The sequence below is a fragment of the Amblyomma maculatum genome, chromosome 3, assembly GCF_055883805.1.
Source record: "Amblyomma maculatum isolate TAMU_Amacu chromosome 3, ASM5588380v1, whole genome shotgun sequence".
NCBI lineage: Eukaryota > Metazoa > Arthropoda > Arachnida > Ixodida > Ixodidae > Amblyomma > Amblyomma maculatum.
The window spans coordinates 34,254,777-34,272,202 of NC_139346.1; the positions used below are offsets into that span (position 1 = coordinate 34,254,777).

The following is a 17,426-nucleotide window of genomic DNA, read 5'->3' on the forward strand; positions in this document are numbered from 1 at the left end:
GCACATCTGGACTTTAGTTGCGTCTCGGAAAGCTCAATCGGAACCTCCGATTCGCCGAACGTTCATGTGGTGTAACAGCGATATACAGATTATCGTCGATACTGGTTCGGCTGTGTGTGTTGTGCCTAAGCAAGTTTTTGAGCAGCACAAGAAACAGTGGCCACCATTGTCGCCGTGCCACATCAAACTTCCCTGTTACCTATAGGAACCTTACCAGTGCTGGGGCAGTTGGATATCCTTGTTTCGTACAACGGGACCAGCGTCGAGGGCTCATTAATTGTTGTTGACTGCTCAGGACCAAGTGTCTGCGGACGCGACTTGTTATCAAAGTTCAGCAACGCAGGGTCGTCCGTCCTCAACGTCGGGGCGAAGCTGGCGGAGAGCTTAGGGAAGAACTGCACATCAACGGTGGGGAATGTGCTCTCGGACTTCCAAGATGCTTTCAGCACAGAATTGGGCCTGATAGACGGACCACCAGTGCATCTGCAACTGAAAGAAGGAGCCACACCAAAATTCTGTAAGGCCCGTTCTCTTCCATTTGCATGGCGCGACTAAGTATCCAGAGAGATTGAATGGCTTGAAACTATCGGAGTATTATCCCCAGTAACGCACGCAGAGTGGGCTACACCGATTGTACTGGTACTCAAAAAGGATGGCAGTGTTCTAATCTGTGCAGATTTCAAAGTAGCCCCGAACCCTGCATGCTAGCTGGAACAGTACCCGCTACCTGTTATTGATGACATTTTTGCGTCTTTGAATGGCGGCGAGTGATTCAGCACCCGACCTTCGTGACGCCTATAATCAGATCCCTCTCGATGACGAGTCCAAGAAACTGCGCGTTACCAATACGCACCGTGGGTTGTTCTGCTACAACCGCTTGCCTTTCGGTATAGCTTCTGCGCCTGCCATTTTCCAACGGAAAATCGACACGATATTGCAAGACATACCAGGCGTTCAGGCATACCTCGATGATATTCTGGTATCGGAAAAACATGGCGAGCACGGGGCCAAACTCAGACTGGACAAATGTACATTTCGCCAGGCAGGTTTCCTACTTGGGTCACCGAACTGATCGTGAGGGCTTACATCCGACAGAACAGCATATTGAAGCAATTGTGCAAGCTCCTAGCCCAAAAAATGTGGCGCGCATATTTGGGCATGATCACATTTCACGCCAAGTTCATGCCAAATTTATTATCTGTCCTTGCACCGTTGTACAAGCTGCTGGATAAGAACGCACGATGGGTGTGGGAACCTGAACAGGAGGCGGCATTTATGCAAGCTGAACAAGGCCTTCGTCGGGCAGGGGTACTCGCCCATTTCAATCCGGCTGCAGCCCTCAAGTTAGAGTGTCACGCTTCGCAACAAGGGATTGGAGCCGCGCTGTTCCACACGTATGGCAAGGTGAACAAGCCCATAGGCTTCCGTTCGCGAACCTCAACAAAGGCTGAACGAAATTACTCGCAACTCGAACGCGAAGCCCTTGCCCTTGTATTTGGCGTAACGAAGTTCCGGGATTTTCTTGTAGGTCGAGAGTTCACACTTGTTACTGATCATCAACCTATCCTGGGATTGCTGAGAGCTGATCGACCAACCCCATCGCTGGCCGCCGCGCGCATACAACGTTGGTCTCTGTTCCTGGGTGGTTTCCGTTACAAGCTCCAGTACTCGCTGGGTAAGCAACTTTTGCATGCCGACGCCCTGAGTCGACTGCCACAATGTACGACAGAGTTGCAATCAGAAGATCCTCCTGAATACATTCTTGCTCTAGCAGGACTCGATGATGGAACGGTGTCCCTTGATGAACTGCAGCAATTAACTGCGAATGACCCGCACTAAAGAGGGTTGCGCAGTTGACAAAGGATGGCTGGCCGTCAACGGCAAGATGTATCGCTGATGAGAGCGCTATCCCATTTTTTGACTAACGACAAGGGCTGTCTTTGGCCCCACGGGCTGGTGTACTGGGGGCACCGCGTAATAGTGCCAAAGGAAGCGCGAGATCGTATTCTCAACCTGCTGCACGAAACACATCAGGGGTCTAAAGCGATGAAAGCAGTTGCCAGATCATCATTTTGGTGGCCACGATTAGACCACGACATAGGACGACTATCAGCAACATGTCAAAACTGTGTCCAAAACTTGCCCATGCCAGCCGCAGCACCACCAGAATGCTGGCCTACTGCTCGAGAACCATGGTCCAGGATACATGTAGATTTCGCAGTGCCATTAGCGGGAAGCATGATTCTCGTTGTAGTTGATGCATACAGTAAATGGATTGAAGCAGTTCCCATGAAGCAAGCTAATGCTACTGCGACAGTGAATTCCTTGTCCGAGATATTCAGCAGGTTTGGAGTCCCAAGGACTGTGGTATCTGTTAACGGGACTCAGTTCACCAGTCTTGAATTTGACACTTTCATGAAAAAGAATAATATAACTAATCTGCGAACGGTTGTGTTTCACCCATCGTCAAATGGGCTTGCGGAAAGAGCAGTCAGAACGATTAAGGAAGGCCTCAAAAAGATGGGGGCTGGAAGATTAGATATCCACATATCCAGACTGCTCTTTAATTACAAAAGGACACCTAACAACTCGGGCAACTCTCCTTCAGAGGCGCTTCTTGGTTATCGTCTCCGCTCTCGCCTAGATACATGCTTTCCACCCATCCCTACAGGTTGTCTCTGAACCACATGAATGGTCATCACCTCTTCCTAGAGCTGCAGTGTATGCACGCAACTTTGGCGTAGGAGAAAAATGGCGGCCTGGAGCAGTCACATCTACAAGAGGATCACAGATGGTCACCATAGAGACACCGGCCGGACCGGTCAGGCGTCACGTCGACCAGGTGCGTGTTGGACACACAACTCCTCCACGTGCGCTTGGATCCCAGCCCAGCGGAAGACAGCGCTGTGCAAGCTGGTATACCAACGCCTGTAGCCCACGACAAAGGCGTGGAGTGCACGGTTCCTCGAGCAGATACCCCACAGCCAGCCTCAACATCACTGGCGAATTCGTCCGCGGCGTAAGACGCCGAAAGTTGTCCACATCAACAGCAAGCAGGAACCGCATCGACGCAGCCATCGTGTACGACTACGGCACTTCGACGTTCCACGCGCCAAAAGAAGCCAGTACAGCAGCTTTGTTATTAAGGTTGATTGATTTATAGAAAGGGAAAGACGCGGTAACTGTCTCACTTGTTTTCTGTGGACGCCTCAACCGCGCCGTATGGGAAGGGAAGAAGGTAGGAGGGAAAGTGGAGAGAAAGAGGAGCAGTAGTGGAGGGCTACGGAGTAATTTCGACCACCTGGGGATCTTTAACGTGCGCTGACATCGCACAGCACACAGACGCCTCTTTGTTTCGCCTCCATCGAAACGCGGGGAAGAGAAATGTAAAACGTTTTGCATTATATGTCCGACTTTGGCGAACGCCAGCCAGAATGCCTTTCACCCTTTCCCTCGTTCCTTCTTTCCCCTTTCCCCCTCTCCTGGTCAGGCCGGATGTTCGGCCTGAATAAACGCTTTTCCATTTCGAACGTCCGTCTTTGGTTCATGGAAGCACGGAACGCGCAATGCGCGTACTTGTGATGTAACACAACGATGATGACGGTGCATTTCGTTGATGATAATAATGAGAACAAACGTGATGCTCTGTGTGCACCAGCAACACTCTAACTTTCGCATTACCGTAGTGAGATTCCACAGAGTTTCGGGATTTTTATTTTTGATGTACTTATTTCTTTATGTACATCATCAACCGGATTATACCCACTGCCGGGCTAATGCATCTCCCTCATTTCTGTAGTTAACCCTGTCCTGCGCCTGCTGCATCCATTTGATCCTCGAAAACTTCCCAATCTTATCTGCGCATCTAAGCCTCTTCCACCCTACTGCTACGCTTTCCTTTCTTTGCAACAGAATTAATTCTATTTAAGACCATCGGTTATCCATTATACGCCATAATTTGCTGCCAACATCCATGCATTTTCAGTTTCGAATGAAACATCATTAACTATAGTTGATTCTCTACTTCCGGTCTCCTAACGGTACACTTACCATTTAAGTTCCGTAGCTGTGTGTTGTCATCAATTGCAGAAGTCTCTTCATTGGACCCCACGTGAGTACCGCAAGGTTACAGATATTACGTAGCTTTATCTCATGGGATATTGTTACGCTACTTCTCTACTCATGATCTGAGAACATTTTCCCAATGCGCTCCACCCGATCTGAATGGCACTCTCCTTTCGCGGATCTCAGCTGCGGCTACTGCCTGTCCACGTATTTCTTCACCAATCCCAGTGCCTCGATGCTCCAAGGCTCGTGAACATTCCTGTTTGGTCGAATAATTACGCCTACTTTTCTACTTTCCGTACCTAAATAATTATTAAACCATTAACTAAGTTTGAGCCGCGTTGAGGACTTGTAATCACATTTTAAATACTGTATCACTCACCTGCTTCTTCAAAGCTGCAACATGCAGCGGCAGAGGTACTTCGAAAGTGATTCATGTAGTCCTCGCACACTGGAGTCATGAAATCCCTCTTCTCATATTGCAATCACGTATTGACAACTGGGGATTGTTGAAAAGTATCATAACGTCCATGGTGTGCCTTCCTTCGCTGCGTCTTTTCTGCGCTAGCAAAAATGATTCGCAACACGAGAATCCACCCAAATTTGCCTTCTTCGTAGCGTAGTTTAGAGCGTAAATCATTAACTTCTATCTTTAGCCGAACCTCCCGTAACTCACGTCGCTTCAGCCATCTTCTGACCTTCTGTCGCCCATCTGGTCGAACAATTTTAATCCTTCCGCTTTCAGAAATCCTATCATTCACTGGAACTCCTAGATTTCGCAACATCCAAATTGAAAGAGCATCCATGCTTTTTTATTAATATTGCGCCATTAAGTATTGCGGTTAACATAAAACTTCTAACATATTATCCTGTCATACGAGCCTGTGAGGAGTTAAAAAAATATTTTTCTATCAAGAAAGAAGATAAGGCAGTTACGTACAAAGCGAGAGAAATGAATTCAATAACCAGGAACTGTCATTGAAGCGAAGAGCATAGCATGTCTGGAAACATCGGCTACAAATAGTAAGCGCTCATTATGGTGAGCTACAATATATCCGTCCCCCTCCCTACCCTATTACATATTAGTATAGTTTCTTCAAACAGTTTTTAGCATTAGTCTGCTGTTTACGGGATGCTGGTGATGTCAGAGTTCATGGAGATTCGGATGGCACAGGCGACGCAGACACAGACGATACATGCGATGTTTTGAGCCCAACGCCAACTCTGCCCCTTTCCTTCGAGCCTGCCTCTGTCTTGCGGTGGCGACGTGACTTCTTTGCGTTAGTGGTCTTGGCTTCCGTTTCACCATGGGCCAGAGACGCCTTCAGGGCCTCCTTTCGCTGTTCGTCGCTCAAAGGAGTTTGTTCAGTAGTTGACTGCTTCTTAATGAACACCTCCGGGAGCCACTGAATGGCGACTAAACTTGTGAAGGTAAGTACCGTCATCAAGATATTCATCGTCCTCCTGTCCTCGCCATATGACCTGTTGCTGATAACCGCGGCCAGCAGTGCCCCTGCTCGCCCCACAGAGTAGGAAATGCAGAGGCCCAGGCTTCGCGCAATGGTTGGATACACCTCCGCCGTGTAGCCGATGTTGACGCTCATGGCTACTCTTGATGAGATGACGACTAACATCCTCGCCAGTGGCACCTTAGCATCAATACGCCATTCGCCGGACACCGTATTTGCTGCACTGCACACGCAGAGGATGATCAGCGTGAAGGTAAGAGCCGCTCGTTGGCCTCGCGTGCTGATGCATTTGTAGGCAGCAAAATAGAGCAGCACCTCGAGCACGTAACTAAACAATGGCCAGTAGACAGAGTGTGTTACGTGAATATAGCCAATTCCGTAAAAGGCAAAGTTTACGCCGAACCAAGAAGTTAGTACGGAAGCGGCACGTCGGCGAAAACTACCGGTGTTGACCTTGGTCTCCATATTCGTGGTGGTGTTCGCAGAAGCCGATTCTTGCTTTTCTAGCATCTTCTTTAGCTCCCTGAAAGTGGTTCTGGCTTTTGTCACATTTAGGCCATTAGTTGCAGCCGCCCGGATTACAATATTCTCTGCAGGCCGAATATTTCCCGTGTCAAGCAGCCAAACGGGTGACTCGCAGAGGGAGTAGCACCAAACAACTAAGAACGCGGAAACGCACGCGATTACTGCTTGAGCAAGGAACCAGCGCGGTTGTAAGACGACCAGGATAAATAGTATGAACTCAGACAGCACGGATCCGACGCTCGTGGCCAGCAGAATGTACAGAGGGCGGTTATCATCGCCGGTCACCTCGTAAAGCAGGATGATCAGCAGCAGGTGAACCGCGCTGCACATGGCGGAAATGACGCACCGCGCGACTATGAACGCCGGGAAGGACTGAGACGAGCCAGCGCTCAGGGTGGCTACCAGCAGGCCAAAGCCGCATATCATGAGGGTCCGCCAGCGTCCCACGCGGTCTGACGCAATGCCAACTATCGGCATGAATATGAGTGGACCCAGCATATAAACTGACGAGGAGATGGAGTACAGCCAACGGCGTCCGCACACCAGGTTCCACGAGCTCACGATGCTGTCTTCTGGACGCTTGATGTCATAGTCCCACCGCTCGCAGGGAACTTCACGGCGCTCTTCGTTTTCTATCTGAAGAAAGAAAAAGAGAATCAATGGCATTTACAAGCATAGGAAGGGGAGATGGGCTAGTTACGGTCAGGGTCTTAGCCACGAGGACTGTTGACATCAAGATGCATGTAATTAGCTTTGTTTATAAGAAAGAAAAGACGCAGTATATATCACTCGTCTCGGCGGACACGTGAGCCGCACTGTAAGGAAAGAGAGTGCGATAGAAGTGAAAGGAGAGCGAGAGAGAGAAAGAGACAGAGATACCATAATAGAGGCTACGAAATAAGTACCACGTGGATACTCTTAATGCGATACCATTTACTTGACATCACGCTTCATGTAATAAAGTGGGCAGAAAACGTCATTGGAACCTGTCAGTCACCAAGAGATCGATAATGAAATCAATCACTGATAAATAATCATGATAGTGAAGATTTTATTATTCATAGCCACGATAAGACATAGACCTATTCATAGGAATCCAAAGCTATAGTCATAGTAATGGTTAGTCAAAGATATGATTGGCCGCACTCATGGTCAGTTATAGTAACAATTAGTCTATGGCCATGATTATTACTGATGATGACTATGATTATAAAGCCATGAGTGTCACTGGCTATGACTATGGCTATGACTAACCATGAGTTTGACTATGGCTAACTATTTACAGTAATTATGTTTGTGAATAACTATGACTATGCTGTCTGTGACTAACCTCGACTACGACTATGACTAACCATTAATATGACTATGAAATATACTATGACTAAGCCATGGCCGGTCATAGTCATTTAATCAGTGTCATGGAAAACCATATTGATGGTTACAGTGGTTGCGTTCATAACACAATGTAGAATAGATGTCACCACACCATGCCCAGACATGCCGAACATATCCGGTTTTGTCAGTAACACCTGTGGCGCCCCTGCATGCCCAATAGAGAAGTCCTATCATATTGCCGCACATAAAGAGGCTTAAGTGCCCCCGGTATATTTTAACGTGGACTGACATCCAACAGCATGCGGACGCCTTTGCGTATCTCAGCCATCGAAACACGACACCACGGTCATGTTCGAACCCTGTTACTCCGGTAGCAGCCGAGTGTGTCAATCGCTGAGCCACCGAGGCCGGTTCGCTCGTAGCGTAAAGAAACATCTCGGCGTAAAGCACTGATAGCAGAGAAATTAAACTCTGCACTAAAAAATGAGATGTATTCTAAGGTGTTCAGTAGTCTTTTGATTACTAATAATTCAATTTGACCGCATGTATAGCTCCTTGTTTGACAAGTATGACTTTGTAGAGCTAGATAGTGACTGCTCCCGGCCCTCCGAGGCTGGAAAGAAGCTTGAATTGGCCTTTTTCGGCGGAGGCTACTCTTCTATCGGTCTATTGCATCTGTTGCATGCCGCCATTGCACTCACTGCCTTTCAGTGGCGGAGGGCAACGGCTGCGGCGCGAGTCTTTCTTCGTCGTTTTTCTTCCATGTACTTTTTCTTTATTTCTTCATTGCTCCTTCGAATATTCCTCTGGCCGCACGAGCCAGCGGTGGCCGCTCAGCTAGAGCCATTTGGCAAGCAGTGCACTTTCATTTCGTCCTTCCTACAGTCGCAACCACTGACTAAAATAGCATTGTTAAATCCAGATCGCGGCTGCTCCTTTTCAGTGGAGGCCAAATGCAATGACCTCCGAATGCTGCGTAATATAAGTGCATGGCAAAGAGCCCTAGTCGGCCGTCGTTAATCCAGAGCCTTCTGCTAAGCATCAAACCCGTCGGGCCTCCACCTCATGTTTGACGACTCTGTGCATTAAATGATTAATAATGAATGTTTGAATTTATTGAAATCAAATACATAGACCAATATTTCAAATACAAAAAGTAAGTAATATTTTTTTACCAGAATGAGCCAGAAAGCATGTTCTTCATTTCAATGCTCTGATTGTTTCGTCCGTAAAATTAACCTTAAGTGCATTTCTGGCGTTACCTATTTTCTTCAAAATTAGCAGTATGCAGTTCCTCATACTCCCAGGGCTATTTACACGCAACCTGGTGTTTCAATGTAACAATTTATGACAGCTGTCACATAATGCAAGCAAATTTGGTATGTCTGTAAAGGAATTACCATTCATTTTTTTTCAACCCACATACAAATGCGACGTGACTAAGTTATCCCGTGGCGTAGTGTTCGGCTTTCTTCGAGATGAAAGCCTTAGAAAGAAAGGTACTTGACACCGAACCCAAGCCGACTGAGCAGCCGAGCCACAAAATTTCAGATTGGATGAAACGCGCTCTACCAGATCACCTTTCGAAAAAAGAACAATATTTTAGTCATCATCATCAGCAGCAGCAGCCTGACTATACCCACTGCAAGGCAAAGGCCTCTCCCATATTTCTCCAATTAACCCGGTTCTGTGCTAGCTGCATCCACTTGACCCCTGCGGACTTAACCTCATCTGCTCCCCTAACTTTCTGCCGCCCCCTGCTACGCTGCCCTTCCCTGGGAATCCAGTTTGTTACTCTAAGCGACCATCGATTATCTTCTCTTCGCACTACATTCCCTGCCCACGCCAATTTCTTCTTGATTTCCTCTAGAATGACATTAATTTATGTTATTTGTCTGACCCACTCGGCACGCTTCCTATCTCTTAATGTTACCCCTACTATTTTTCGTTCCATAGCCCTCTGCGTTGTCCTCAACTTAAGTAGAACCCTCTTGGTTAGCCTCCATGTTTCAGCCCCATAGGCTGAAACGTGGAGGCTCCAATATTTTAGTCTTGCAGCACAACTAACCGCATTATTAAAAACAAACAAAAAAAACGATATCTGAAGCCGATTTGACTTTTGACCTTTCCGAGGGATTTCACATGTCCACAGAAACACATGTGACAGAGACTGCGCCTTTCCTCTCCTGTAAACCAATTACAGAATGCCAGTGAACTTTCACGCGCTCAACGGAACGCTGCTAGTGTTCGAAAAGGGGCAACGCTCGGCCTTCCGCATTTCTCCACTGCAGGTCCTGTAGTGATATTGGAACTTTTAGTTCCGCAACACACATGTAATGCATAGTCTGAAATCATGGCTGCCTTATGAACACAGGAAAATAAGGTTTAATAATTCAGACATAGCAAACACAATCCTGTGATAATTCCCTGCTGGTGTACCAAATTCAGTGATTAACTGATATAACCCGTCTGTATTCTTGTTCATCATATCAATGCCTTGTTTTCAGTTTCGTTTTACCTGCACTGTTTAGAACTACTGGTCGCCTTCCTAAGCTATACGGTTATTGTCTACAGTTTAGGGCACTGCCGACACTCGGCTGAGCGCTCACATCATTCCTATATATATATATTGTTAAGTGTAAGTGTAAGTGGCCGGACTTGTATACCACAGTAAACTCGTACTCTTGTATTCGCAAGGCCCAGCGACCTAAACGGCCAGTGGGGTCCTTAAGTGAGGACAGCCAACACAAAGCATGATGGTCTGTGACTACACAGAAGGACCGCCCAAACAAATAAGGGCGAAACTTGGTCAGCGCCCAAACGAGTGCAAGGCATTCCCGCTCTGTAATTGAATACTTGCGCTCAGAGGACGAAAGCAGGCGGCTGGCATAAGCAATGACGCGGGAGGACCCATGCTGGGATTGGGCAAGGACAGCACCAATACCATGGCCGCTAGCGTCGGTGCGCAGTTCGGTAGGTGTAGAAGGATCGAAGTGCGCCAAAACAGGTGGTGTAGTGAGGGTGGAAATAAGCGTCGTGAAGGCATAGGCTTGGTCAGAACCCCATGTGAAAGGTACGTTTTTCTTCAGAAGAGAGGTAAGCGGACGAGCGATGTCTGCGAAGTTCCGAATGAAGCGGCGGAAGTAGGAGCAAAGGCCAACGAAGCTTCGCACGTCACTTGAGCTACGTGGGGTGGGGAACTCGCGCACGGCTCGAACCTTGTCAGGGTCGGGCTGTACACCATTTGCATCAACCAAATGACCCAGGACTTTGATTTGGCGCCTACCGAAGCTGCATTTTTTGGCGTTCAGTTGAAGACCGGCGCGGCGAAAAACAGCCAGGACTGTAGAAAGTCGATCAAGGTGGGTTGCGAACGTGGGAGAGAAAACTACGACGTCATCTAAGTAGCATAAACATGTTCTCCACTTGAAGCCACGGAGGAGCGAGTCCATCATGCGCTCGAATGTCGCAGGAGCGTTACAGAGTCCAAATGGCATCACCTTGAATTGATAGAGTCCGTCGGGGGTGACAAATGCGGTTTTCTCGCGATCCCGTTCGTCGACAGCAATTTGCCAGTAGCCTGAACGCATGTCAATAGAAGAAAAATAGCTGGCACCATGCAAACAGTCAAGCGCGTCGTCAATTCGTGGAAGAGGGTAAACATCTTTCTTTGTTATTTGATTAAGGTGGCGATAGTCCACACAAAACCTCCAACTTTGGTCTTTCTTTTTGACCAATACGACAGGGGACGCCCAGGGACTGCAGGAAGGCCCAGTAATGTTTTGCGTCAGCATCTTGTCAACTTCTTTCTGTATAGCATGCCGCTCAGTAAGGGAAACACGATAAGGTCGTCTGTGGATGGGGCTGGCATCACCCGTATTGATTCGATGGGTCACAACGGATGTTTGGCCCAATGGTCGGTCCCCGAAATCAAATATATCAGCGTACGACAGCGAAAGGTCGGAGATTGCTCTGGTTTGGTCATCTGGCAGATCCGCAGATACCATGCTTGAAAAGAGGTTCGAATGTGAAGCTGATATATGCTGCTCCGACAGATGCTGAGGCGTTAGAGCAGCAACTTCGCAGTCCGCCAAAGGAACCAGATCAGCAAGTGCGATGCCATGGGGTAAAACTTGGGTCGAGCGGCTGAAGTTAAGGACGGGAAGAGAGGTGCGGTTAGCAGTGACAGTCACTACGGTATGAGGGAGTATGATGTTGCGACGTAGAACAACATCGGTAATTGGGCAGGTGACGTATGTGCCGTCAGGAACTGCGGGGAACGGGGCCAGCGGAACATAAATAGCAGCTTCGGGTGGTAGACGAACAAATTCGGCGGATCGGAGGCGGGGCTTGACATCGCTGGTTTCGGGGCAGTAGGGCAGGTCTAAGCGAAGAAGGCCAGTTGAGCAATCAATCAGGGCAGAATGGGCCGTTAAAAAGTCGATGCCGAGGATCACGTCATGAGGGCAGCGGTCGATAACAGTGAAGAGGACAGGGGTAGTGCGACCGGAAATACTGACGCGCGCAGTGCACAGTCCCACGACGGCAGCGACGCTTCCATCGGCGACACGAACGGCGGATGAAGCGGCGGGTGTGACAACCTTTTTGAGACGGCGGCGAAAGGATGAGCTGAGGACTGAAATTTGGGCACCAGTGTCAATGAGGGCAGTAACAGGGGCACCATCCACACAGATGTCTAGAAGGTTGCGGCGATTAGCGAGGGTCAGCAGAGGATTTTCGGGCCGGGTCGTCAATGCAGCATCACCTCCGGGAGCTGCATTGGTTAGTTTTCCGGAAGAGAGCCAGAGAAGTGAGGAGATGGTGGACGGTGAGGTAGGGGCGAGCGGGACCTCCTGGTCTGAGGCGACGGTGAGCGGCTGGACATGCGCGGAGCTGGCGAGTTAAAGTCACGAGAGCGAGTATTCCGGAAATGGTTTGGGTGTGGATATTCGGCGCTGCGATCTGGAAAGTATCGGGGTCGAGGTGGCGGAATCCAACGGCTGCGGCAATGACGAGAAATATGGCCGACACGTGAACAGGTGAAGCAGATCGGTCGGTCATCCGAGGTTCGCCATTCGTCCGGATTGCGGTAGCGGTAGCGGTATCGCGTCGGCAAGGGCGCAGTTGGAGCCGCAGCTGCTACCACCGGAACGGTGGGTTGGACAGATGGCTGTCCATTAAGTTGGAACGAGGGCTGTGCAGAAGACTGGCCAGAGTTGAAGCCCACGTTCGCGTTGAGGCCCACATTTGCGAACTCCTGGCGAACGACAGATTGTATTAAAGCTATAGTAGCATCTGCCGGTTGAGGAGCGAACGCAACGGGCGCCATAGCTTCTATCTCTCGGCGAACAATTCTGGTCAAGTTTGAAGGCAGCGATGGCTGCTGCAGTGTTGGACTGTCTTCGCACGAAGACGTAGCAGCTGTATTTGGCAAGCGGTCGAAGCGGGGAGTAATGCGACGGTGTTTTGCTTGCTCAAACTGCCGGCAAACTTGGATGACTGAGTCGACCGTCGGACAGTCTTTGCAAAGCAGCAGATTGTAAACATCGTTTGCAATGCCCTTTAATATGTGACCAACTTTGTCTGACTCGGACATGGCGCTGTCCACTTTTCGGCATAAGGCTAGAATATCTTGAATATACGACAAATATGATTCCGTGGAAGACTGGGCACGGGATGCAAGGTCTTTTTGTGCGCCGAGCTTGCGTCCGATCGGCTTGCCGAATAGATCGCGAAGTTTCTCTTTGCACATATCCCAGGATGTGATATTGTCACGGTGTGAAGTCTCTGATCAGAAGTCACCGCGGGACACAGGAGTAACAGAAGTCACAGTGCGGCAGGAAAACTAGCAGGCCCGCTTCGACAGAAGAACTTCAGTTTCTTCGCCTCGAGGAGACGAACGTCGGTTTCTTCGCCTCGAGGAGGCACACGCTCGCGATCAGCACAGAGGGAAAATAAAGAATGCAGCGTGTCATTGCCCCCCGGGTACAAGAAGCATCGTCCCGATGCTGGGAGTGTGGGTAGAGATAAAGAAAAAACCATTGCACGAAGGGCAGTTGCTCGCGCACAGAAAGAGTCAACACTATCGGTCGTAATACGGTTTCAGGCGGACCACGTGGACCACGTCCGGGAGCGTGGAGCGTCGGGACTTTTTAAATCCATCAGGAACAACCTCATAGTTTAGGTCCCCAACTTGGCTTACCACTTTGTACGGGCCAAAGTAACGACACAGCAGTTTCTCGCTGAGGCCTCGTCGACGTACAGGAAACCAAACCCAGACGCGGTCTCCAGCTGTGTACCGGGCGTCACGGTGTCGGAGGTTGTATCGCTGGGCATCGCGGCGTTGCTGATTCTGAATTCGCAGCCTGGCCAGCTGACGGGCTTCTTCGGCGAGGTGCAGAAAGGTGTGAACATCTGGTTGTTGGTTGCCGTCGTCTAGATGTGGTAACATGGCATCAAGCATTGTGGTCACTTCGCGGCCATGGACCAGACGGAAAGGTGTCATGTTCGTTGTTTCCTGGACCGCTGTATTGTATGCAAAGGTAACGTACGGGAGCACTTCATCCCACGTTTTGTGCTCTACGTCGACGTACATTGAGAGCATGTCAGCGAGTGTTTTGTTCAAGCGTTCGGTCAAGCCGTTCGTTTGAGGATGGTAAGGTGTTGCTTTCCTGTGTTCAGTATGACTGTGAATTAAAATCTGCTGCAGCAATTCGGCTGTAAATGCGGCTCCTCTGTCAGTAATCAAAATCTCCGGTGCGCCATGGCGCAGGACAACGCAATTGATGAAAAACTTTGCAACCTCTAAGGCAGTACTGTTGGGTAGAGCGGAGGTTTCCGCGTATCGTGTAAGGTAATCCGTGGCAATAATGACCCACCGGTTACCGGAGTGTGAAAGGGGAAATGGTCCCAGCATGTCCATGCCAATCTGCTGGAAAGGCCTCGACGGTGGGTCTATTGGCTTCAAGAGTCCGGTGAGCTTAGTCAGCGGCACCTTACGACGCTGACAGTTGCGACACGTTTTCACATAGTGTGAAACGTCTGAGTTAAGTCGAGGCCAGTAGTACTTTTCCTTGAGCCTTGCAAGCGTGCGCGTGACTCCCAAATGTCCAGAGGTTGGTTCATCGTGGCAAGCTTGTAAGATTTCATCACGTAGACACATAGGTACAACAATCAGGTACGGCGTTTGGCTGGCGGAAAAGTTTTTCTTCATGAGGACACCATTGCGCACACATAACGATGACAGAGCACGCTTGAAAGCTCTCGGAGCGGTTGTACATGCACCGTTTAGATAGTCCATGATGTGACGAAGTTCAGGATCTGCAGATTGTCTTTCAGCGAGGCACTCTGTGCTGATGGCATTTAGCAGTATGGCCTCATCAGGAATTTCATCTGCGGGGGGATCTACAGGGGCCCGTGAGAGGCAGTCTGCGTCCGAATGCTGACGGCCAGATTTGTATGTGACAGTTATGTCGAATTCCTGTAATCGTAGACTCCATCTTACAAGACGGGTTGAAGGGTCCTTTAGGGTTGCAAGCCAGCATAGGGCATGGTGGTCAGTTACTAACTTGAATGGTTTCCCGTAAAGGTATGGCCGGAACTTCGACGTCGCCCACACAATGGCTAGACATTCTTTGTTGCGGAATAGTTCGCTTCCGCTTTAGATAGACAGCGACTGGCGTAAGCGATTACACGTTCTTGGCCGCCCTGGATTTGAACTAGAACGGTGCCCAGGCCTATGTTGCTTGCATCGGTGTGAAGCTCCGTGTCGGCGTTTTCGTCGAAGTGAGCCAATATGGGAGGTGTTTGTAGGCGGCGTTGAAGCTCTTTGAATGCTTGTTCCTGTGGTGCGTTCCAAGTGAAAGGCGTGTCTGTCTTTGTCAGACGTGTTAGGGGCTCGGCGAGTCGAGCGAAATCTTTGACGTAGCGCCGGTAGTAGGCACATAAGCCAAGAAATCGTCGAACAGCTTTCTGGTCTTTGGGCGGAGGGAAGTTGGCAATAGCTGTCGTTTTCTCTGGATCCGGCAGGACACCAGCGTGGCTTACGACGTGCCCTAAGAACTTGAGCTCCGTATAAGCAAAATGACATTTCTCGTTCTTTAACGTAAGGCCAGAGGATGTTATGGCTTGCAAAACAGTTTCAAGGCGCCGAAGGTGCTCCTCGAACGTTGGAGCGAAGACCACAACGTCGTCAAGGTAAACGAGACATGTCTGCCACTTGAGATCTGCAAGTACGGTGTCCATAAGCCGTTGGAAAGTAGCCGGAGCAGAGCAGAGACCAAAGGGCATAGCCTTGAACTCGTAGAGCCCATCCGGAGTAATAAACGCCGTTTTCTCGCGGTCCCTCTCATCTACCTCTATTTGCCAGTATCCGGATTTCAAGTCCATTGAAGAGAAATATTTCGCGGAGCAGAGACGATCCAAAGCATCGTCGATACGTGGCAGGGGATAGACGTCTTTCTTTGTAACTTTGTTTAGCCGGCGGTAATCCACACAAAACCTCAGTGTACCATCCTTTTTCTTCACGAGAACGACAGGTGCAGCCCATGGACTCCGCGAGGGCTGGATGACATCGTCGCGAAGCATCTCTTTCACTTGGCGGGTGATAGCGGCGCGTTCAGTCGGAGACACTCGGTAAGGTGACTGTCTGAGAGGTGGCACGGTATCATCCGTAATAATACGATGCTTGGCGAGATCGGTTCTGCCAACACGTGAAGAGTTGGAGAAGGTCGCCCGATAGCGCTGGAGGAGCTGGTTCACTTGGCGATGCTGCAGTTGAGAAAGTGCAGGGTTAATGTCGAAGTGTAAATCGGTGGTAGGCCTCTCCATTTCGGTAAATGACAGCGTCGCAAGTCCAGAGGCTTTTCGAACATGCGTGATACCGCAAATATGGGCCACTACAGTCCCACTGCTTAAATGCTGGTGCTCACCGCCAAAATTTCTGAGTAGGACGTCTGCTTTGCCGTCTTCGAGGCGAACGACTCCTCTGGCTACAGCAAGACTGCGTTCGAAAAGTAAGATCTGTTTACTCTCCACGACACCTTTAAAGTTTCGCAGTGTATTCGCAGCCACAGACGTCATCACGCTGGAACGGGGCGGAATAGTGACGTGATCATCAAGGATGTGCAGTGCTGTCGGTCGCTCTGAAGCACTGTGTATTGCGTTCTCAGTCGATAAGGTCACTGACTTAGTCTGCAGGTCGATAACGGCTCCATTCTCTGCTAAGAAATCCATGCCAAGGATGACGTCGCGGGAACACTGGACAAGTACGACGAAGGTTGCTAAGTACGTTTCTTCTTGCACAGTTACCCTAGAAGTGCAGGTACCGGTCGGCGTTATCAAGCGGCCTCCGGCGGTACGAATTTGTGGGCCTGTCCAGGGTGTAGTCACCTTTTTCAGAGTGGCGGCGAAAGGCCCACTCATCACAGAATAATCGGCGCCGGTATCCACAAGCGCTGTCACGTCGGTTCCGTCCACTGAAATGTTCAGGTCGGCGGTTACGGCTGTGGTGTTACCGGAACGTCGCGGGGTCCGGTCACGGCTGCGGTGTGGTACTAGCTGATTTAGTGTCGTCGGAGAACTGGAGCGCCGAGGCAGCGGATCATTGTGGGGCGCGTCGTGTCGTCGTAAAACGGAGTGGCCATCCGGTTGCAGCGGTGGAGGAGCTTGAGAATTTCGTCGATGAGCAACCTTCCCTCCAAAGGTTGCCGCGTCTAGTTTTCCCGATGGGGGCTAGGGGAGCGGACCCGCGTCAGGCCGGCATTACCACGTGTCTGCGAGGAGTATTGGCCCGGTGAAGGCGACCGCGAGTAGTTGTAGGGCGTTCCGGATGATTCAGCCAGGTACGCGTCAATGGCAGGGGGTCGTTCACCACGCTGCGGCTTTCGCGCGTCGGCGCTAAATCCCGGCAGACCCATTCGTCGGTAATAGCAATCGCGGAACAGGTGACCAGCTTCGCCACAGTGGAAGCACAGCGGGCGATTATCGCGAGTGCGCCAGACGTCGCTTTTGCGTGGACGCACCTGAGAAATT

At 49.9% G+C, this 17,426-nt stretch overlaps 1 protein-coding gene across 1 annotated transcript in view; it reads right to left on the bottom strand.

Moving 5' to 3' along the window:
* Positions 1-5,216: 5,216 nt before the first annotated feature.
* The window catches only part of LOC146194488 (solute carrier family 22 member 7-like), a 31,560-nt gene continuing 19,350 nt past the window's right edge, over positions 5,217-17,426 (bottom strand). The window contains exon 2 of the mRNA XM_084596572.1: positions 5,217-6,695. Within this exon, the coding sequence (XP_084452698.1) occupies positions 5,217-6,695 (1,479 nt within the window). The remainder of the gene's footprint in view (positions 6,696-17,426) is intronic.